Source organism: Triticum aestivum, chromosome 2D, assembly GCF_018294505.1.
Source record: "Triticum aestivum cultivar Chinese Spring chromosome 2D, IWGSC CS RefSeq v2.1, whole genome shotgun sequence".
Taxonomy (NCBI): Eukaryota; Viridiplantae; Streptophyta; class Magnoliopsida; order Poales; family Poaceae; genus Triticum; species Triticum aestivum.
This window is the reverse complement of record NC_057799.1, coordinates 97,813,768-97,835,689: the sequence shown is the minus strand read 5'-3', so window position 1 is coordinate 97,835,689 and position 21,922 is coordinate 97,813,768. Positions and strand designations below refer to the sequence as shown.

General features: G+C 45.9%; 4 protein-coding genes across 5 annotated transcripts; 2 read left to right on the top strand and 2 right to left on the bottom strand.

The window, feature by feature from the left end:
* The first annotated feature begins 10,538 nt into the window (after positions 1–10,538).
* LOC123051914 (eukaryotic translation initiation factor 6-2) lies at positions 10,539–13,132 on the top strand. Its single transcript, XM_044474910.1, has 8 exons — positions 10,539–10,627; positions 10,715–10,780; positions 11,403–11,499; positions 11,601–11,686; positions 11,767–11,811; positions 12,180–12,310; positions 12,403–12,513; positions 12,690–13,132. Exons 2-8 carry the CDS (start codon positions 10,771–10,773, stop codon positions 12,945–12,947), a joined length of 738 nt encoding a protein of 245 aa, XP_044330845.1. The 5' UTR covers positions 10,539–10,627; positions 10,715–10,770; the 3' UTR covers positions 12,948–13,132.
* A 50-nt stretch (positions 13,133–13,182) lies between these two features.
* Positions 13,183–14,159, bottom strand: LOC123051915 (chemocyanin). Its single transcript, XM_044474911.1, has 2 exons — positions 13,824–14,159; positions 13,183–13,676 (listed from the first exon to the last, which is right to left on the bottom strand). Exons 1-2 carry the CDS (start codon positions 14,014–14,016, stop codon positions 13,450–13,452), a joined length of 420 nt encoding a protein of 139 aa, XP_044330846.1. The 5' UTR covers positions 14,017–14,159; the 3' UTR covers positions 13,183–13,449.
* A 1,207-nt stretch (positions 14,160–15,366) lies between these two features.
* LOC123051913 (thymidylate kinase) lies at positions 15,367–17,642 on the bottom strand. 2 transcript variants are annotated; one of them, XM_044474908.1, is made up of 7 exons: positions 17,494–17,634; positions 17,345–17,407; positions 16,930–17,256; positions 16,646–16,757; positions 16,496–16,555; positions 15,994–16,098; positions 15,367–15,773 (listed from the first exon to the last, which is right to left on the bottom strand). In XM_044474908.1, exons 2-7 carry the CDS (start codon positions 17,389–17,391, stop codon positions 15,663–15,665), a joined length of 762 nt encoding a protein of 253 aa, XP_044330843.1. In that variant the 5' UTR covers positions 17,392–17,407; positions 17,494–17,634; the 3' UTR covers positions 15,367–15,662. The 2 variants fall into 2 exon arrangements, with proteins under 2 accessions (XP_044330843.1, XP_044330844.1); XM_044474909.1 differs by lacking the exon at positions 17,345–17,407 and having other exon boundaries at positions 17,494–17,642.
* A 51-nt stretch (positions 17,643–17,693) lies between these two features.
* LOC123051912 (probable protein arginine N-methyltransferase 3) lies at positions 17,694–21,294 on the top strand. Its single transcript, XM_044474907.1, has 7 exons — positions 17,694–18,069; positions 18,390–18,842; positions 18,970–19,067; positions 19,495–19,573; positions 19,656–19,916; positions 19,995–20,162; positions 20,461–21,294. The coding sequence occupies exons 1-7, from the start codon at positions 17,755–17,757 to the stop codon at positions 20,899–20,901; spliced, it is 1,815 nt and encodes a 604-aa protein (XP_044330842.1). The 5' UTR covers positions 17,694–17,754; the 3' UTR covers positions 20,902–21,294.
* The last annotated feature ends 628 nt before the right edge of the window (positions 21,295–21,922 follow it).

The window sequence follows — 21,922 nt, the reverse complement described above, 5'->3', positions numbered from 1 at the left end:
TACGTACCCTCGTAGACCGTAAGTGGAAGCGTTATATCAACGCGGTTGATGTAGTCGTACGTCTTCACGATCCGACCGATCCAAGTACCGAAAGCACGGCACCTCCAAGTTCTGCACACGTTCAGCTCGATGACGTCCCCGCCTTCTCGATCCAGCAAGAGGGGCGAAGTAGTAGATGAGTTCCGGCAGCACAACGGCGTGGTGACGGTGTTGGTGAAGAACAATCTCCGCAGGGCTTCGCCTAAGCACTACGAAAACTATGATGGAGGATAAACTAGAGGGGACGGGGTTGCCGGCACACGTCTTGGTGTTTCTTGATGTGTCTTGGGTGCTAGCCCTACCCCTCTATTTATATGTTGAGCCTTGGGGTCGAAGCTTGGAGTAAAAGCCTCCACAAAGTCGGTTTCACCCGAAAGGCAAGAGTCCTACTCGGACTCCAGGGCCAGACGCCAGGGTTCCCGGCGTCTTGACCCAGACGCCAGGGACCCTGGCGTCTGGCCACTGGACTCCGCAAAACTTCCTTTTGCGCTTTCCAAAAGCCTCGTGGGCTTTCCCCTTTGGCCCAGATAAAGTGTTCTTGTGCCCAAACATTTCGGGAAACATCCGGAACCCCTTCCGATGGATTCCGGAACCTTTCCGGAGATCAAACACTACTATCCACATATCAATCTTTACTTCCGGACCATTCCGGAGTTCCTCGTCATATCCGTGATCTCATCCAAAACTCCGAACAACATTCGGTCACCAACATACATAACTCATAGTACTATATCGTCAACGGACGTTAAGCGTGCGGACCCTACGGGTTTGAGAACTATGTAGACATGACCAAGACACCTCTCTTGTCAATAACCAATAGCGGGACCTGGATGCCCATATTGGCTCCTACATATTATACGAAGATCTTTATCGGTCAGACCGCATAACAACATACGTTGTTCCCTTTGTCATCGGTATGTTACTTTCCCGAGATTCGATCGTCGGTATCTCAATACCTAGTTCAATCTTGTTACCGGTAAGTCTCTTTACCCGTTTCGTAATACATCATTCCGCAACTAACTCATTAGTCGCAATGCTTGCAAGGCTTAAGTGATGTGCATTACCGAGTGGGCCCAGAGATACCTCTTCGACAATCGGAGTGACAAATCCTAATCTCGAAATACGCCAACCCAACAAGTACCTTCGGAGACACCTGTAGAGCACCTTTATAATCACCCAGTTACGTTGTGACGTTTGGTAGCACACAAAGTGTTCCTCCGGTAAACGGGAGTTGCATAATCTCATAGTCATAGGAACATGTAACTAAGTCATGAAGAAAGCAATAGCAACATACTAAACGATCGAGTGCTAAGCTAACGGAATGGGTCAAGTCAATCACATCATTCTCCTAATGGTGTGATCCCGTTAATCAAATGACAACTCATGTCTATGGCTAGGAAACATAACCATCTTTGATCAATGAGCTAGTCAACTAGAGGCATACTAGTGACACTATGTTTGTCTATGTATTCACACATGTATTACGTTTCCGGTTAATACAATTCTAGCATGAATAACAAACATTTATCATGAGAATAAGGACATAAATAATAACTTTAGTATTGCCTCTAGGGCATATTTCCTTCAATCTCTTCACTTCCCAAGCCGACAATCTCATTTGTGATGAGAGCAAGCCTAGAGTACATTTTGGCGACACCTTCACCATCCTTCAGTTTGAACTTGTCAAGTTGACTTTGAAGCACATCCAATTTGGATTCCTTGACGGAGTCGATACCTTCGTGCATATCAATCAAAGTATCCCAAATTTCCTTTGCATTCTCCAGACGGCTGATTTTGTTGAATTCTTCGGGGCACAATCCATTGAAGAGAATATCACAAGCTTGAGCGTTGTATTGTAGCATCTTCAACTCTTCCTCGGTAGCTTCACGGTTTGGTTCTCTCCCATCAAAGAATTCACCTTGCAAGCCAATACACACAATAGCCCAAACGGCGGGGTTATGTCCAAGAATATGCATTTTCATCTTATGCTTCCAACTAGCAAAATTTGTACCATCAAAGTAAGGACCTCTACGGTGGTAATTTCCCTCGCCAGACGCCATACACTCCTAGGTTGTGAAACCAAGGCTATGACCACCAAAAGCTATGGAAATCAAAGCAAATGGAGACCAAAGCTCTGATACCACTTGTAGGATCGAAAGTATGTCTAGAGGGGGGGTGATTAGACTACTTGACCAAATAAAAATCTAGCCTTTTCCCAATTTTAGTTCTTGGCAGATTTTAACAACTTAGCACAAGTCAAGCAATCAACCTACACATGCAATTCTAAGAGTATAGCAGCAGAATGTAAAACAATTGCATATGATGGTAAAGGGAGGAGTTTGAGGGAGCAAACGCAATGTTGACACTGAGATTTTTTATCCGTGGTTCTGATAGGTGGTGCTATCGTACATCCACGTTGATGGAGACTTCAACCCACGAAGGGTAACGGTTGCGCGAGTCCACGGAGGGCTCCACTCACAAAGGGTCCACGAAGAAGCAACCTTGTCTATCCCACCATGGCCGTCGCCCACGAAGGACTCGCCTCACTAGGGTAGATCTTCACGAAGTAGGCGATCTCCTTGCCCTTAAACACTCCTTGGTTCAACTCCACAATCTTGTCGGAGGCTCCCAAGTGACACCTAGCTAATCTAGGAGACACCACTCTCCAAGAAGTAACAAATGGTGTGTTGATGATGAACTCCTTGCTCTTGTGCTTCAAATGATAGTCTCCCCAACACTCAACTCTCTCTCATAGGATTGGATTTGGTAGAAAGAAGATTTGAGTGGAAAGCAACTTGGGGAAGGCTAGAGATCAAGATTTATGTGGTTGGAATGGAATATCTTGACCTCACAAGTGTAGGTGGTTCTCTCTCAGAAAATATGTATTGGAAGTGTAGGCATGTTCTGATGGCTCTCTCCACGAATGAAGAGTGGGTGGAGGGGTATATATAGCCTCCACACAAAATCTAACCGTTACACACAAATCACCAAACTCGGTGGGACCGAATCAGAGAACTCGGCCAGACCGAATTGGTTCATAATGTGACCGTTAGGTGTTTCGGTGGGACCGACATGTCAACTCGGTGGGACCGATATCATTAGGGTTAGGGCATAACGTAATCTCGGTGAGACCGATTACACAAACTCGATGGGACCGATTTTGGTAATAGTCAAACAGAGAGTTGGTCAGGCAAACTCGGTGGGACCGATTCGCACATCTCGGTTGGACCAAAACGTTACGAAAGGGAAACAGAGTGTTTGCATTGCAATCTCGGTGGGACCGATCGCTCATCTCGGTTGGACCGAAACGTTACAAAGGGAAACAGAGAGATTACAATCCCATCTCGGTGAGACCGAAAAGACTAGGGTTTCTGGCAGTGGCTATGTCAACTGAACTCGGTGGCGCCGGATAGAAAGAATCGGTGGGGCCGAGTTGGACTTGTGGTTTGGGACATATGTGGATATGAGAAAGTAGTTGAGAGCTTTGGAGCATATCACTAAGCATTTTGAGCAAGCACCTCATTAAGCAACACCTCATCCCTTCTTAATAGTATTGGCTTTTCCTATAGACTCAATGTGATCTTGGATCACTAAAATAGAAAATGTAGAGTCTTGTGCTTTGAGCTTGAGCCAATCTTTTGTCCTTAGCATTTTGAAGGGTCCACTTTCTAATCCATGCCATGCCAATCATTGAGCTTTCCTGAAATATCTATCTTGAAATAGCATTAGCTCAATGAGCTATATGTTGTTAGGAATTACCAAAACCACCCAGGGATAGTTGCACTTTCACAAAGTAGTCTGCTACCTCCTGAGCACTGCGTTGGTTTTCCCTTGAAGAGGAAAGGGTGATGCAGAAAAGTAGCGTAAGTATTTCCCTCAGTTTTTGAGAACCAAGGTATCAATCCAATAGGAGGCTACGCGTGAGTCCCTCGCACCTACACAAAACAAATAAATCCTCGCAACCAACGCAATAAGGGGTTGTCAATCCCTTCACGGTCACTTACGAGAGTGAGATATGATAGATATGATAGGATAATATTTTTGATATTTTTGTGATAAAGATGCAAAGTAAAATAAAAGCAAAGAAAATAAATAAGTGTTGGAAGATTAATATGATGAAGATAGACCCGGGGGACCATAGATTTCACTAGTGGCTTCTCTCAAGAGCATAAGTATTTTACGGTGGGTGAACGAATTACTGTTGAGCAATTGACAGAATTGAGCATAATTATGAGAATATCTAGGTATGATCATGTATATAGGCATCACGTCCGAGACAAGTAGACCGACTCCTGCCTGCATCTACTACTATTACTCCACTCATCGACCGCTATCCAGCATGCATCTAGAGTATTTAGTTAATGAAAACAGAGTAACGCCTTAAGCAAGATGACATGATGTAGAGGGATAAATTGATGCAATATGATAAAAAAACCATCTTCTTATCCTCGATGGCAACAATACAATACGTGCCTTGCTGCCCCTACTGTCACTGGGAAAGGACACCGCAAGATTGAACTCAAAGCTAAGCACTTCTCCCATTGCAAGAAAGATCAATCTAGTAGGCCAAACCGAACTGATAATTCGAAGAGACTTGCAAAGATAACCAATCATACATAAAAGAATTCAGAGAAGATTCAAATATTGTTCATAGATAATCTTGATCATAAACCCACAATTCATCGGTCTCAACAAACACACCGCAAAAAGAAGATTACATCGAATAGATCTCCACGAGAGAGGGGGAGAACATTGTATTGAGATCCAAAAAGAGAGAAGAAGCCATCTAGCTACTAACTATGGACCCGAAGGTCTGAGGTAAACTACTCACACTTCATCGAAGAGGCTATGGTGATGATGTAGAAGCCCTCCGTGATGGATGCCCTCTCCGGCGGAGCTCCGAAACATGCCCCAAGATGGGATCTCGTGGGTACAGAAGGTTGCGGCGGTGGAATTAGGTTTTTGGCTCCGTATCTGATCGTTTGGGGGTACGTAGGTATATATAGGAGGAAGGAGTACGTCGGTGGAGCAATAGGGGGCCCACGAGGGTGGAGGGCGCGCCCCTACCACGTGGCCTCCTCCTTTGTTTCTTGACGTAGGGTCCAAGTCTACTGGATCATAATCTTCCTAAAAATCACGTTCCCGAAGGTTTCATTCCGTTTGGACTCCGTTTGATATTCCTTTTCTGCGAAACTCTGAAATAGGCAAAAAACAACAATTCTGGGCTGGGCCTCCGGTTAATAGGTTAGTCCTAAAAATAATATAAAAATGAATAATAAAGCCCAATAATGTCCAAACCAGTAGATAATATAGCATGGAGCAATCAAAGATTATAGATACATTGGAGACGTATCATAGTCCTTCCAGAGAAGGAAATGCCCGCTCTCTCGGTTACGATTCAACGCCGGAAGGTGGCCTGGAATGGGCCACGGAACAACGGCCGCTGGTTGTTGAGGTGGTGATGGACCAACACGGCAGCCAATATCTCCTCCTCGTCGTCGGACGACGCGTCGAAGAAGGAGACGGCCGGCGAGGGGAGACGCGGCGCCCACAGACCAGCTAGCTGCCCTGCCGGCGCCCGACAGTGTGACGGCGTCCGACGAGCGTGCCGGTCGGATGTGGCGGGGGCGGCGAGGCGTCTTCTTGGTCGCGGGCGGCTGTGCGGTGGGGGAAGCGGCGGCGGGAACCAGTTTGCTCCCCGGCGGCAAAACAGCGGCGGCGGGCGACTGGGGGCAGGGGCGGCGTTGCTGGGCGGATGTGGAGGCGGCGGCAACTAGAAGAGTCGCCGGCAAAAATGGGCGGCGGCGTTGGTGAAAGAGAAGGTGGGGCGAGGGTTGCTTGTTGGCCGGGGGGTGAGAGGGGAGGCCAATGTGCCACTGACCAGCGGGTCCGGTGAGAAAAGAGGGCGAGCGCGCGCGCGTCTGTCGCGTGTCCGCGCCGACGCAAATCAGGCTAAAAAATGGGCCGGGAATGGGTCGTCCGCGGACAAAAAATGGACGTGCGTCCGTTTGGGTGGACGCGTTGGGCCGACTTTTCTGTCCGCGCCGACCCAAACGGACGGCCGCGGACGAAATGGGTCGCCCATTGGAGTTGCTCTTACGGCCTCTTGATTGCACATTGTACGCGCGCGAACACAACCTCATGTTTCGCCAGCTTTGTTGCCCGGGTTAGCAGCAACCCCAGGTTGAATGAAGATAAGTTCAAGACCATTGGGAAGGTTTTGAAGCCAACAACTCCTGTAGCAAGTGGCCGCCGCTTTGTTGATCGTCCCAACGAAAACAAAGGATATGGATTCAGACGCGCGCGCGTCACAGCGTGAGCTCACGGCCCTGCTCAATGATTGCATCAGACACCGGTCTGGTTGCACTGACCCAGAAGCAACCGATGGGAAGAGATTAGAGGCTGAGATCCATCCAGGAGTCGGAAGCATGCTTGGTCTCAACATCTTCTTATTTATTGTTTTCCGGTCAGATCAGCCCCAACCACAAACCACGGGCCGGGAACCAGAAGCAACGAGTGGTTACGAAGAATCAAGCGTGTATATTGGTAAACTAATGCCACTAACAACTCACTTATCTTATGCACGCTATAATTGAGCATCTGATGCAGCTTATCAGTTCGAATTTTTGTGAATGATGAATGATTTAACTAATCCATTTTTAGGATAAGATCGAGTGGCCGTGTGGCCGTGCCCCGACAGTAGAGCAAGTGTCTGCTGATTAGTACTTCGTTCCTAAATATAAGTATTTTTAGAGATTTCAATTAAAACTATATACGGATGTATATAAATATATTTTTTATGTAGATACATTCATTTTCTTTGTATATAGTCCACATTAAAAACTCTACAAAGACTTATATTTAGGAACGGAGGAGGGAGCATTGTCCATGAGAATCATCGTGGTGATCACAGTCATACACACTACTGGCATTTCGAGTAATATGTTGATTGTAAGTTTGCACCTAGTCCATAGCCATTCTAGGAGATCCTTTTCGAAACCATTTTTTGTAAAAGAGACGAATAATGATTCACATCGCAATCATGCACGTCATGCTGCTGCCGTTTTTGGGTAACCTGTTAAATATACGCCGTTACTATCTTCGTCCTGGTATAAGTCCCCTTAATTTGTATTTTGTGCCAAATTTTGACTATAAATTTAACTAACAAAATATTAAAATATTAATGCATGCTATCAAAAATTATATCGTTGGTTCCGTATTTGAACATAGTTCCAATTATATATATTTTTATAACATGTATTAACATTTTCTTAGTTAAATTTAAGATCAAAATTTGGCATGGAATACAAAGGGGTCTTATAAATGAGATAGTACCAAGCTTGGCCTTGTATGACAACCATTTGCAAGATCCTTTTCCAAGTGCAAATGACATCCCGCAAGACACTGACTCCTGAAATGAAAATGAAGCTGCTACATGGAAGGTACTAGCCCGATCCATAATAAGTGTTGCCGTTTTGAACAAAACTGCGACACTTTATCTTGAATTGGAGAGAGTACTAAACACTAGTGAAACACGAGGCAGATGAGAGATTCTTCTCAGTTACTCCCTCCGTCCCATAATATAAGAGCGTTTTTGGTACTAGTGTAGTGTCAAAAACGTTCTTATATTCTTATATTATGGGACCGAGGGAGTAGTTCCGATCCAATCATTCATCCAAACCTTCATGTGCATAGGCGAAACTAAGTAATGTTGTTAAACCGTCCGTTCGTGAAACACGAGCCGTCCGCGGAATGTTTAATCCCTGCGGCTGCAGGTGCCCACAAGTCATTTTGGTTGCACCTGCTAAAAGCCTAAAACCATCCAATTTTATGATCAAGCTGGTAGTACTTATTAGAAATAAACTGCAGTGTGCTGGATGGCTGGCCCCTTTAGACTGTCCACCTAATGGCGCCTATAAACTGCATAGAAAAGTAACAGCTGAAGCACCATTGGGGCACGGAAGTAAACTAAACCTGCTTCCATCCCCTTCCAAAGCCGCGTCACTGATGCAGTAAATTTTTTTTTGGCATAGTAGTATCCTGAATGAAAAGGCAGATCGGATGGGCCAAAGGAGTAGTAATATACAACCGAGCAATAGGAAGGAAGGAAGGCAGCTGCTTGAATTAATCCATTCTTTGCACCCGAAGCAAGCAATCAGATTAAAATAGCAAAAGCAAAAGAGAGTGTGCGATGGATCGATCTGGACGGCCATATTCTTTCCTTTCTGGAGCGCGGACGGGACGGGATTGATCCGCGTAGCGTAGAGCCGCATCACACGGCGGGACGGGATCGCCGATCGCCGGTCGCTTTCGGGAAACGGAACCCAACGGCGGCAGCGGTGTCCGCACTCCAGATTCCAGCGCTGTTTTTCGTCGCTGTCTTATCCGGGCGTGCGTGCGTAATAATCTGCGGGCTGCGGCACATTTCATCCATCGACCGACCGAGACGGCGAGAAAAATTGTTGGCTCGTCGTCAGCAGCTTATCGTGAGGACTAGATAGAGGAGAACTGGCTCGGTACTCGTGTGGAGTATTTGTTCTCTTCTTCCATAGAATTTCACGAGCAGCTCTCCTCTGCATGGTAGTATCACTATCACATACGGAGTAGTACGTAGCTTGTGAGGACTGACCAGCTGATAAATAGAGCTTACCGTGCCTGTCAAAGGTTCAGTTCAATCTGAACTAAAAAGAAAGGGTTCAGTTCAGTCATTCGCAGGCAGAGATCCAGCTCCCCGGACCGATCTCGCCGGAATATTACCAGTATAATACGGATATGGACGAGCCCAGAAGATTGATTCTTCCTTTTTCTCTTTTCGCATCAATGCCAGCCAGATTCGGGTCATCGGTGTCCAAATCCAAACCACCGAGCTGGTCCCCTCCCCTGCCTATCCTTCCTGGGTAGAAAAAGCTCACGCTGGTGTTCCACCGCCCAGCTCTCCCTCAACACTTGCTCTGTTTTCCTTGCCGTGTCCATTGTTTCGTTGATTCCTTCGGCACCACACTTCCGCAGTCCCATGAGCCGGGAGTGAGCTACCGTGGTTCCACTGCGGTAGGCTCACGTATACGGCCTATGCTGACCGCCTGAGGCGCCGACGAGCTGTGATTGGAGATGCCTCCCCGCGCGATCCACGAGCCAACTACGTACATGGAAGTGAACTTTGTACTCCGTCCGTGAAGTCATATATAAGATCATTTAGATCATTACGGTTTCTGGGTTTTCTCTACATGGTTTTCTGCGCATGGGCCATGGGATAAAGGCATGGTTCCAAAAAAGATTCCGTTGAGCCTTGAAATGGAGCCAAATAAGATTACTCGCTTTTGTATTGACGGGTAATACGAGAATTCGAATAATATAGTTCTTTTTAGCGAAAAAGCACTGGATTTTCATTAAAAAGCTTTCAACGACACATGACATCTTAAGAAACCAAGGAATTTACAATCGGGTTCCTCAGAGAGCCACACGAACTCAATCTCCAGTCTGGGTCAAAGGTGCTGCCGATGGTCAAGGTGGACAAACGCCCCGAAGAAGAAGCCGCCATCGCAGAAGAGTGCAGATCGAAACATATTTGCCGGATATTTATGAGTATTGATCTTTTATAAAATGTACTTCTTTTATCCTTGATGTGGAACAAGGATGTGCATTGCAGACAATAAATTTGTATACCCACAAGTATTTTTTTTACTCCTCCGGGAGTAAACCACATGTCTCAATAATCATATAATTTCATGTTAAACGTAGAATTTTTTTGAATATTCCAGATAACAAGCACATCCCCAAAACAATGAGCTTTTATTTTTAGAAACAGCACATAAAACAATATACATATGCATGGAGAACACAGTATTTCTCGTATATACAAGATCAAATAAAAGTAGTTAAGATGCAACAAATACCAAACATATGAGTGATCAGGGAAAGGTATTCCATTTTCTCGCAACCTTTGATTATAGAATTACAATAAAGTTTGCAAAACGTGTGAGTAATTAGAGGAAGGTATACCATTTATTCACAAACTTTGATTGATATATACAAAATGACAGTGAATATTCAGAAACATATTAGTGAAATAGAGGAAATTATAATTTTACCACAAACTTGGAAGAATAACTATAAAACGCCACTAAAATTTCAAAAATCTCGGAAAATTACCATCTTAACTCGTGCTTTTTATGTTGCTATAAATGAAAATTGCTTGTTAAATCAATTTGAAATTTCGTAAGTTAAATCCTATTTAATGGAAGTTAGAAATGCCACTTCCACTTTTTATGACTTGAGGATTTCCAGATTAAATTACGTTTTTCAAAACATTTCGCAGCGAGAGAAGCCCAACAGCGATGGGTTGGCCGAACACACACGGATGGGAGCCTCCCCGTAGCATCATCATGGGCCGTCTGTGACGGCTCAACCTAATAGGACCAGCCCGTTCGGCCCGCACAGTTCCGCCGCGGTCTCTCCGAGCGGCCCGTGCTCATATACCACGATGCCACGGCTCTCCCCTCGTTCCCCATTCTCTCGGAAGTCGCGCTCCCAAACCCTAGCTCCCCACCGCAGCGGCCACCGCCTCTCGACCCCCGCCCCCTCCCTCCCGGTTCGCCGCCCGCTTCCTTCTCCCGCATCAGCGACCCCTCTCCCCTGCCCGGCCGCTCGCTGAATCATCCGCGCGTTTGATCTGCAGGTGCGCGCTTGTTGCTGCAGACGAGAAGCGGCTGAGGCGAAGAAGAGGAATCGACCATGGCGACCCGTAAGCTCCCCGTCCCTTTTCCAGTGCGAGTTTTTGTCCTTCACGAATTCGGTGGCACCGGAAATGGCGGCTGTGGTCGTCGAACCCTCTCGATTTTTTCACTGTTCGGATTGATTGATTGGTTGGTCGCCACGGTTGCGGTGCGCGTTTCGGGGCTGTCGTGAAGTGTCGATTTCGTGGCTAGATGTTGAGAACTGGTGTGATTTAGGCAGCATCTTAGAGAAGGTGTGGTCTCGTCCCTGCAAAAAGATAGTTGACCGTCTGGACATGATTTATTCTTTGGTATTTATGATTAGAAATTCGAACTAATATTTAGATTAGCTTAGAGTTTGTGGCAAGCAGCTGTTGCTGCTGCGGTCGTTATCTAGGATTAACAGCATCACCATTTCGTATACAAGTGGTGTTGCTGTGATCTGAGGGTATGAAATTGTGATGTTTAATCATCTGGTATAGCTCTAAGTGGATGTCCTTGTGCCTGTGACAAGTGTTAGAAGTTCATATGTGATTGTTCAGTATAAGTCATTACCGTTATAGGCTTGGTGTTGCTGTGCAGTTTGTGTCAACTCCGCTTCTCGTAGTCTTCTGGGTTTTGACCCTGTTCTTTGCTATGTGGTTTCTGTAGGTATCCAGTTTGAGAACAACTGTGAAGTTGGTGTTTTCTCCAAGCTCACAAATGCCTACTGTCTGGTTGCAATTGGAGGATCAGAGAATTTCTACAGGTTAGCAATGGATGTTTCCTTTGGTTTAGCTTTTTGCACTTTTGGTGGAAGCAGAGGAATAACCAACTCTTAACTGACTGTTCTTTTGAATACTTATGCAGTACATTTGAGTCTGAGCTTGCAGATGTCATTCCTGTGGTCAAGACCTCTATCGGTGGCACTAGAATAATTGGTCGCCTCTGCGTTGGTTAGCCTTTGAACTTGTATTCATTCATTTGAGCTATCCACTCACTTGTAGTGTACTTACCACCACCTTGATGACCCCAGGAAACAAGAATGGACTTCTCCTGCCACACACAACCACTGATCAAGGTACTTTATTCCAGTACTTCAATGTTCAATCTACGGTGTAATTATTTGCACAATTCTGTTATGTCTTGTGTGTTGTTGTGTACTGCACAGTGCTCTTATGGTTTAATACGCTTTTGAATACGAAGTTGCTTTCTACCAGGACTCACTTTCAAGTTGATTTTAGTACTTCCGAGACTGTTGATACTATAGGAATTACATAGAAGTTGCTTAGAGATTTGTTATGTCTATAGAGGCTGGTTTCTTCAGGCAATTATAATGTCTCTGTTCTTAGAGATCTTGCATCTAGGGAGGCATGATTTCTGTACATAACTGATATTATGATTTTCGTTATGCTTACTATTTTTATGGGTCCTCGTATTTTTTTCTAGAGCTTCAGCATCTGAGGAACTGCATACCTGATCAAGTGGTTGTTCAGCGCATCGATGAGAGGCTGTCCGCCCTTGGCAATTGCATATCCTGCAATGACCATGTTGCGCTCACACACCCTGACCTTGACAAGGTATGCCTATACATCCCTAGTGATGTTTGTTTGCTGGCCCTGTGCCTTCCCTAGCTTATACTCAACTAAAGTATCTCCTGTTCGCCCCCCAGGCAACTGAGGAGCTTATTGCAGATGTGCTTGGGGTTGAGGTGTTCCGTCAGACAATTGCAGGAAATATCCTTGTTGGCAGCTACTGTGCATTCTCTAACAGGGGTGGACTGGTATGGTGTTACTGCATTTGCATCCTTCTGATCTATTACCTCTGTTCCGAAATATAAGTCGCTGGGGGAGTTCAGTTTACACTCCCCCAACGACTTATATTTATGGAACGGAGGGAGTACCTGTTTCTGCAAAAATTGGTTAAAAGTTATTAATGTGCAATTCCTTTGTGATACAGGTCCATCCTCACACATCCATTGAAGATCTTGATGAGCTGTCCACACTCCTCCAAGTCCCTCTTGTAGCTGGAACCGTGAACCGTGGTAGCGAGGTCATTGCTGCGGGCATGACGGTGAACGACTGGACCGCCTTCTGTGGGTCAGACACAACCGCTACTGAGCTGTCCGTCATCGAGAGCGTCTTCAAGTTGAGAGAAGGCCAGCCCACGGCGATCGTCGATGACATGAGGAAGTCGCTGATTGACAGCTATGTCTAAATGATCAAAGGGCATGCGGTGCGGTGTGGTTCTTGAGCTGTACTCTTGGTTGACAGTAGCAAAAAACCGTGCCTGTCTAAGCTGTTACTTCTGTCTGGTCTTCTGAATCTGGAACTACAAACTTATATGCTTTGTACTCGTATAAAGCTTATGGTATCGGAAGACGTGCTCTTGCGCTTTTGTGATATTAGAATCTTATAACTGCGAGTGATGTTGGTTTTACTATATTCGAGCATTGGCCAACTTTGGCTACATCTGCATTGACGATTCATGTATCAAAAGTATAATCGGCACATGCCTTTTGCTCGCTTATTGTATACGAGTACAAAATCATTACACACATATAACCTGCCATATAACACGACAGGCACGGATGATGTTGTAGTCCATTTGAAACATCTAAAAAGACTTATATTTAGGAGCGGAGGGAGTAGTACAGTACACCTTTATTTTACGATAATAATCAACGCATGGGCCGAGAACTTGGTATATGTAGACTGAATTAGGACGCTCCGCCGATGCGGCCCTGCTTCGCGGCGGTGACGGTGATCTTCATCCCGGCCTGGCAGTCGCCGGGGACGCTGGAGATGAAGTAGTTTGGGCCGAGGGCGAGCGTGACGCGGTCGGCCCCGGACTTGTACACCTTGGCGCCGCTCGGCGCGGCGCACGCCCGGTACCCCTCCGCCGACACGGCCACCACGTCGTGCGCTGTCGGGTCGTAGTTGAACACTGCATGCATACGTACCCAAATCCGCATGCATCAACCACCAATTTTCATGCAGCATACGTAGATCCATGTATGTATGCACGTACCATCTCTGGGTTCAAATAAAACTGCAAAAACATCTTACGTTTAGAAACAGAGGGTGTACGTACCAAGGACGTCGCGGCCCTTGAAGCGCTTGCCGTTGGGCCAGGAGCCGGCGTTGACGGACCAGCCGCCGCCGTCGCCGACGGTGAACTCCGCCGACTCCGCCACCCCCGCATGGAGGAATGCGCAGACAAGCAGCACGCCCACGACCACCGCCGTGCTGCCGCTTGCAGTTCCCCGCGCCGCCATTGCTAGCATAGCTCAATTAGCAGCTACCGTATGCCGATCAGTCACTCACTCGACAGAGCAGATTTGTCAAGTGTGAACTGTGGAGGTGCGGTGGCTGTTGCTAGCAATGGCGTCGCCGGTGTGGTTTTATAGGCTCGCCGGAGTGCGGACGTGACGTGAGGCCAAGTGTGCGGAAAGGAGTGTTGAAATTAAGTAAGTACTGCTTGCAATATACTACGACTCCGCATAGTATGTTTTTCCTTTTTGAAAGCGTAAAGTAGAACGGAATTTAAGGGTTGGACCGGCCGCCGACGAACAACCGACAAGAATTGGATTAGAAGAATGTCCTGCGTTCCATGGAAGCATCAAGGCGTGGGAGAAAAACGAAAAGTGGCGCCCTGGACCCATGTATAAGTATATGTACTTCCTCCGTTTCGAATTACTTGTCACAGATATGGATGTATCTAGATATATTTTAGTTCTAGATACATCCATTTCTGCGACGAATAATTTGGAACGGAGGGAGCAGTAATAACTAGACTAGACCATACTCTCGCGTTGCTGCGGGATTTAGTTGCAATCTATTGTTGTGAGATTTGATGGTATGAAGTATGAATGCTTTAGATTATTAATACATTGACTAGAACTAATATTCCCTTTGTCCCAAAGTAAGTGTCTTATGGTTAGTACAACTTTGTACTAACTTTAGTACAAAGTTGAGACACTTATTCTGGGACGGAGGGAGTAATACATATTATATATTAGCATTTGATTATTTTATTGTTGGATTGTATTGAACATAAGTTGCATAATATAATGAAAAACTTTTTCACATACATGCCGTGGTGAGCTTTGATGAGGTGGGGCGTGTGCATATTGAGTCGAATAAAAGTAATGGGGGTCAACTAATAATGACCATCATTGTTGAGGTGGGCTTTTGATGAGATGGCATGTGTTTATGTTGAGATGAATAAAAAGTAGTGGGGATCAGCTACTTAGGTACTCCCTCCGTTTTTATTTACGTTGCGTATTAGGTTGACTGAACAAACATCGTAAAGTTTGACCAAATTTATAGAAAAAGAATATAAACATTTAACATAGCAAATCTACATGATGTGAAAGAACATTCATTAATGAATCTAATGATACTGATTGTTATTTTATATGTTAATTTTTTTATAAACTTTGTCAAAATTTACAAAGCTTGACTTTGACCAAAGCTAATACGCGGACTAAGTAAAAACGGAGGGAGTACTCCGTATAGATCACATGCAGCTACTGAGATAAATAAATGAATTATGGAACGGAAGGAGTATATATGATTCCATATAAAACATAAAAAGCACGCCAGATTCAGTATATGGTCACGAGAACATTATATAAGCTCCATGGAAACAAAGTGCCACTTCACAGATATATTGAGCATCTGCACGCAGGTGTCGGAGTTCATAAATGGGTAAAGCAATCAGCAACGCTGAGTACTAACAGTCAATCACACACACATAAATGGGGAAAGAAGTGATGTGCCTGAATCTCATCCAGTCCACTTAAAGAGATCTAATGGAGCAACAGCCAATTACACACTTTATAGAGATCTAACGAGCAACAGTCAATCACACACTAAAGAGAGATCTTGCCGATGTGACTATGTGGTTTGGCATTTCATCGCGGGAACTCTACCAGGTTAGATTGGTAAGGTGCTTGTCTTGGCATTCTGAAATGCAATTCATGGCAAGTTCTCTTAGCTGTTCTTCCACGGTCTCCATGGGAAGGGAACCATCAACAACCTTCACGAAGGAAAAGGTAATGCAGTAAGCCATTGAATTTCAACAGAGTATATCGCAGGGTCTCTCAATTATTTTCTTCTCTAAATTCTAGACATGTATATTGCTTCACTTTAAGCTCCATCTCCTTGACCTTATACGTGACACGGACTTGAGTTGTGGCCAAAAGAGGCAAAGCAAATGCAATGGCCCTATGTCAGAAATCTTTTGTTGAATAAGTTACCTTCCATGTCAAATCACGGAGCGAATGGTAATGCTCAGCAACTCTCTTTTGGAACTCAACTCTTTCGTATCTCTCACCCCCATAGCCTCCTCTTTCGGCCGCTTTCTGAAACAGCAAATTCACATGTACCATTAAGAATTTCGGATAACCTGAGTAAACAACTGCAGAGAAGGGTACTTTTTGCTACAGATTCTGGGTCTGCAAAGAATTTGCTCAACTACAGATTTTTCATGTTTCCTACCTTAAGCAGAATGACATACAATTGACGCATATTGTTTGTTTCGACACTGAATATAGATGAACATCTTAGGTGCATCACCATCACTGAGTTCTATCTGTATGGTTATTTGATAGGATTATGGGCCTATGGTGGCCATAATCACCCACTATGAGGAACTGAATGACTCAAATGCACAAAAGCATGAAATAAGCATCACAAGCACACATAACCTAAATATCAGTTGCCTTGAACCCATAGGAAGAATTAGGAGCAATGGAGTACCTCCGGTTGTACATCAAGATATATTACAAGATCTGGAGCTAGCAGTCCAACCTCAGGGGCCTGCAACAAGAAAAAACAGGCAATACTTGTCAGCATTTCACACATAAGAAGGTGCGCACCTCAAGCTTGTTAAACAGGTATGTGCCTGACCTTGCACCACCCAATATCAAGTCCTTTAGCAGCTGAAAATGCCACTCCAGAATAAGAGTAGCGGTCAACGACGAGTGTAGTTCCACCAAGTAGCTTGCTTTCCATCAAACTTCTGCACATGACAAACCCAACAAACAGCTCCATATTCAGAACCATACATACATCTGAATTATTGCATATAGTGTGCACACTACAGATCATGTACTCACTACTCAAGAATTCTTTTCAACCTGAATCACTATCAGATTGCACACACTGAGATAGATTTCACAACACGAACAAACCTTTTCTCCCAGCGATTCGCGCTGAAGAGCAAATGGATGGTCCGGTCATCGAGCTGCGACTCGTTGGCGAGGTACGCGGAGATCATCTTCCCGACGCTGGTGTCCCTGTCCGGGAAGCGCCACCCTTCGGTTGCGCAGCCTTTCCCTTCCAGAAAGGACAGCAGCCGGGCGCACTGCGACGACTTGCCACTCCTGTCCAGCCCTTCCAGGACTATGAGCGCGCCGCGGCCGCCCTTGCCGCCGCCGTTCTCCATCCTCGCACCCTGGAACGCGGCCCTGCGCTGCGGGAGCAAGCCGAGGCCACGCGGAGCCGCGATGCTGGCGCCCCTGCGAGGAAGATTGCACGCACAGAGTGAGCTCAAGGTTGTATTCACGCGGTCTGTGGTTGAGGGGAGCTTCAGTCTTGGAGCCTCACCTGCTCCAAGAAGCTGCTCTCCCGGTGAGCCGAACCAACGCAGTCATGCACAGGCGAGTATACCTACGATTCCGCCCTCTATCAGTGTTCTTCCTTACATCGGCGCGACGGTGAGGAAGGGGGGAAGAGGAGATAAGAGGGGATCTTACCTGGGCAGACGGCTGTCTCCGGTGGATGGCGGCGGCGCCGACGGCGAGAGGGAGGGGGCGAGACGAAGGGCGGGTTGGTGGAGACCAGAGACTCGGGTCTTCTCTACGTATTATGGGCCGGGCCCACCTTCCAGTCTCTCTCTTTCGGATATCACGGCCCGGCCCATTCACTAGCCTCATTCGTCCGGGGCTTAAGCTTTCGCCTAGGGTTTAACCGAGCCGCTCGCCGCTGCTCGTCCCTCCACCAAGAAGCAATCGGCCATGGCGACCCAGGCGCGCGAGCTCCCTCCCAAGCAAGAGCTGCCCCGGGACGACGGCGACGACTACGAGGACGACGAGGATGAGGAGGAGGAGGAGGGGGAGGAGGGGTGGGACGACTGGGAGTCGGACGGCGACGACGCGGCGGGCGGCAGCGGCGGCCTCCTCTGCCTGTTCTGCAGCGCGCGGTTCGACTCCGACGGCCCCCTCTTCGCGCACTGCGGCTCCGTGCACGGGTTCGATTTCCACAAGCTCGTGAGGGAGCTCGGGCTGGATTTCTACGGATGCATCAAGCTCATCAATTTTGTTCGGTCCAAGGTGCGTCTCCTCTCCCCCCTTGCTTCCATGACCGCGCTGAGCTTCTTAGCTCGATTGGTTCGCAGTCGAATACGCACAGTTTGAAGCTAATTGCTGCGCTAAACTTTTGTTGTCGTATGAGGTTACCAGTGTCAGGAACCAATCCACTAGTTCCATTTCATGGTTGACTTGGATAGCAATTTTGGTGAAATTTGTGCTTGCTTGCTGCATTCCGTCACTTATGGATCTTATGATTGATCTGTAGGTTGCGTCGATAGTAATTTTGTTGAATTCTGTGCTTGTTTGCTGCATTCCATGACTTATGGTCCTTTGATATGTAGGTTGCAGAGAATAAGTGTTGGAGCTGCGCAGAGATTTCCCAACTTGAGGGCAAGGTTCCATGGGCGGAGGACTCGTACCTGAAACCGTTCATGGAAGATGACTCGCTGTTGCACAGCTTGTCCATCTTTGACGATGAAGAGGACGAGGACTGTGGAATGCCAGTGGTAACAGGGGAGTGTTCAGTGGGCAATGGGAGGTCAGGTGAACTGCAGGGGAATGGTCTAAATACCATTATCGACGATTGTTCTGATATCAGTGCTAGGTTTGAGAAAGCAGTTACTACTGAAAGTAATGGTGGAGATAACAATGGGTCTCTTTCGGAGGAACAGACTGATAGGCAGCTGAAGATTACACGTGCTAGTGTTACTGCCAAGGAAATTAAAAAAGTGGATGACAACTACTTTGGGTCTTATAGTTCATTTGGCATTCATAGAGAGATGCTGGGCGACAAAGTACGTGAACTCTTGTCATATGTGATTAATAGGTCCCTTCAACACATGTGTGTTGGTTTAATTTCATGTATGGGCTATTATGATTCACAAGATCATTTAACTCTCCCACTGTGCCCAACCTTTTCAGGTAAGAACAGACGCTTACAGAGATGCCCTTTTGGACAATCCTAGCCTCATGAATGGAGCAACTGTACTGGATGTTGGTTGTGGTACAGGAATTTTAAGGTATGTAATGTAGGATGTGAAATGCTTTTGCAATCGTGCTTTACTTTGTCTTACCATGACGCCTGATGCTTGGTGGCAGTCTTGGGTTCAGCTCAGGCACACCACAAATAAACTATCACTACTGAGAAAGAAAAACACTGGTAATAATTACGACTTGAACACGTAAAATAAAATAATCCCTTCTTTTGCAATAACTAAATAATAATAATCGCTTGACTAGGTCCAGTGTGCTCAATAGCTTGTTAGTCAGAGTTCTGACTTGGTTTAAATATCTAAATGCAATATTCGATTCACACTGATTGCATGTGGACTAGTGCTCATATCATCAAAGTGCAAGGCTGGTCTTTAACTGATATCGATATTCTTAATAGTGAATTGTCATTCGGCCCGTGCCTTTTGGGCTGTTGCTGACGGATTCTTCTCATAGTCTTTTTGCAGCAAAGGCTGGTGCATCTAGAGTTGTTGCGGTTGATGGGAGTGCAAAGATGTCTTCTGTGGCTACACATGTATGCTTTTCCTGATCATAATGCCAAACTCCTTGTCTCTTTGTACCATGATTTCTGTCTCACAGTTATAGAACAAATGCAGGTGGCAAAAAATAATGGTTTATTATATGATGAGAATGCAAATACAGAACAAAAAGGCGGCCCTCAAGTGATAAGTGTTGTGCATACCAAGGCTGAAGAGCTAAACCATAAAATAGTAGTTCCACCGAATGGCTTTGATGTGTTAGTAAGTGAGTGGATGGGATATTGCCTATTGTATGAATCCATGCTCAGTTCAGTCATATATGCACGTGATCATTTCCTAAAACCTGGGGGTGCTATTCTCCCAGATACTGCAACAATTGTAAGTTTGTAGCAATGCTTGCCTATACTGTTTGTCTCCGGTTTCTGCAGTTGATAACTCGTTTCTTCTGTTCCATAGCTTGGTGCTGGTTTTGGGAGGGGTGGAACTAGCTTGCCATTTTGGGAAAATGTGTATGGCTTTGATATGTCATGTATTGGCAAAGAAGTAACAGGGAGTTCAGCCAGATTTCCTGTAGTTGATGTACTTGATTCCAAGGATGTTGTGACAGATACTGCTGTGCTCCATGTAAGTCCTTGGAACTCTGCACACTTATTTCACTTCTCGATCATCCTCAATTTTTCTGAAGTTAATTGCTATATTGAGCTAGAGAAAAGTTTGTTTTAATAGACTATGGATATAAATTTGATATTTCACTGCTAAGTGTAATACACTGTATTTTCTGAGTCAATGTACTCAAGGTTCCTGATAAAATTAAATGTACTCAAGTCTCGAGATTTACAATGTTTCATCTGTTGTGCTCATATGTCCTTTCGAATGTAGGTATTTTTAATCTAACATCTTGTTTTTTTCTTTCTATATGCAGTACTTCGATCTGGCAACTATGAAGGAAAGTGAAATGGATTTCACCGCGAGCTTGGAGCTCAGGCTTCCTGAAAGTGGCGCAGCTGCTGTAGCAGGAGTAACCTGGTGCCATGGCATTGTCTTGTGGTTTGACACTGGCTTCACCGACAGATTCTGCAAGGACAAGCCTGTGGTTCTGTCCACCTCTCCTTTCTCCACACCAACTCACTGGTCGCAAACAATCTTCACCTTTGAAGAGCCCATAGCGATTACAAATGAGAAATCAGTCGTTGGCTCATCTGCATCAGTTGGCTCAGCGGAGTGCCCAGCTGGGACGATCAGATCCCGCATCAGCATTGTGAGGGCCTCTGAGCACCGCAGCATAGACATATCAATCGAAACCACGGGAATCAGCTCAGATGGCCGGAAGCGCAGCTGGCCAGCTCAGATCTTCAACCTTTGAGCGAAGTGCTGCCCTTGTGATGAAATTTTGCCCTTGCCCTTTTCCACCGCCGAAGCTGTTCGGTCACCCACAGCGATTCTTCGTATCTTTTGGTGGATTTGAAAACTTTCTATGCTGAAGGGAGTGCTTGGTCCAACAAGTTCTGGTGAAGATGGTGGACTGAAGGTAGACTTATTAATTGCCAGTAGTATGAGTTAGTGTCCTGTGAGATGCATGTACCCGTGAAATGAAGCCGGGCAAACTTCAATATGGATCCACCGATGTTAGATGGTCACATGATGAGTGGAAATGTTTCATTTTCTTAGTAGCAGTACATTATCATCGTTGCTCCTTCCTTGGCTGCATGATGAACTGGAAAATGTAGAGTTTAATAGCGTTATGTGCAATTTCTTATGTGATGAGCTTTTAAAATGAATTTTCTTCTGGAACCAAAGTTTTGTAGAGAATTTTTACACAAAGGAAAGGCTGTGTGCGAGACTTAAAAAAAGGAAGGGCTTTGATGGGTAGTTCTGTGGACGCAGATAAACGACCCTCCAGTACTATCCCACGATCAGCAGGACCCATGTCTGATGGCCCCTGCCCCACTGACCCCGCGGCCATGGAAGCACTGGCTAGTAGCGAAGACCTCTCGTTGGCTTTCGACCTCACTCTCATCGATCAAAGATCCTGGCATTCCTTTCACCCAGCGTGGCTCCAAACTATGATCTCATCAATCGTCAGGTTGAAGACACAGCCGACTGTATGTGGATGCCTTGTAGTAGGAAGGTTGCAGCGGTTCAGCGTCGGTCCAGTAAAGATGGCAATGAGTAGGGTATGAGACGGGTAGAGCAATACAATATCCATACTTGTGTAGTCAATGGGTACAAAATTCTACCCATACCCGTATCCATGGGTATGAAACTTCACCCATACCCATACCCGACACCTCCCTCAAGAGTCGCCAGATCGTTTTACCTCTTGTCCTGACGGCTGGAACCCTAACCGCCGTCAGGAGGCCAATCTTCTAGCGCTGTCCTCCGGC

Coding starts and splice junctions, on each gene's coding strand:
- LOC123051914 (XM_044474910.1), top strand. Junction 11,812..12,179: donor ACACACAACCACTGATCAAG/GTACTTTATTCC, acceptor ATTTTTTTCTAG/AGCTTCAGCATCTGAGGAAC. Junction 12,311..12,402: donor CACACCCTGACCTTGACAAG/GTATGCCTATAC, acceptor TTCGCCCCCCAG/GCAACTGAGGAGCTTATTGC.
- LOC123051915 (XM_044474911.1), bottom strand. CDS start 14,016: ATGCTAGCAATGGCGGCGCGGGGAACTGCAAGCGGCAGCACGGCGGTG. Junction 13,677..13,823: donor CAAGGGCCGCGACGTCCTTG/GTACGTACACCC, acceptor GTATGCATGCAG/TGTTCAACTACGACCCGACA.
- LOC123051913 (XM_044474908.1), bottom strand. CDS start 17,391: ATGACTGCGTTGGTTCGGCTCACCGGGAGAGCAGCTTCTTGGAGCAG. Junction 17,257..17,344: donor AGAGCAGCTTCTTGGAGCAG/GTGAGGCTCCAA, acceptor TCTTCCTCGCAG/GGGCGCCAGCATCGCGGCTC. Junction 16,758..16,929: donor GCGAATCGCTGGGAGAAAAG/GTTTGTTCGTGT, acceptor TGTCATGTGCAG/AAGTTTGATGGAAAGCAAGC.
- LOC123051912 (XM_044474907.1), top strand. CDS start 17,755: ATGGCGACCCAGGCGCGCGAGCTCCCTCCCAAGCAAGAGCTGCCCCGG. Junction 19,068..19,494: donor TGTGGTACAGGAATTTTAAG/GTATGTAATGTA, acceptor TTCTTCTCATAG/TCTTTTTGCAGCAAAGGCTG. Junction 19,574..19,655: donor TGTCTTCTGTGGCTACACAT/GTATGCTTTTCC, acceptor GAACAAATGCAG/GTGGCAAAAAATAATGGTTT.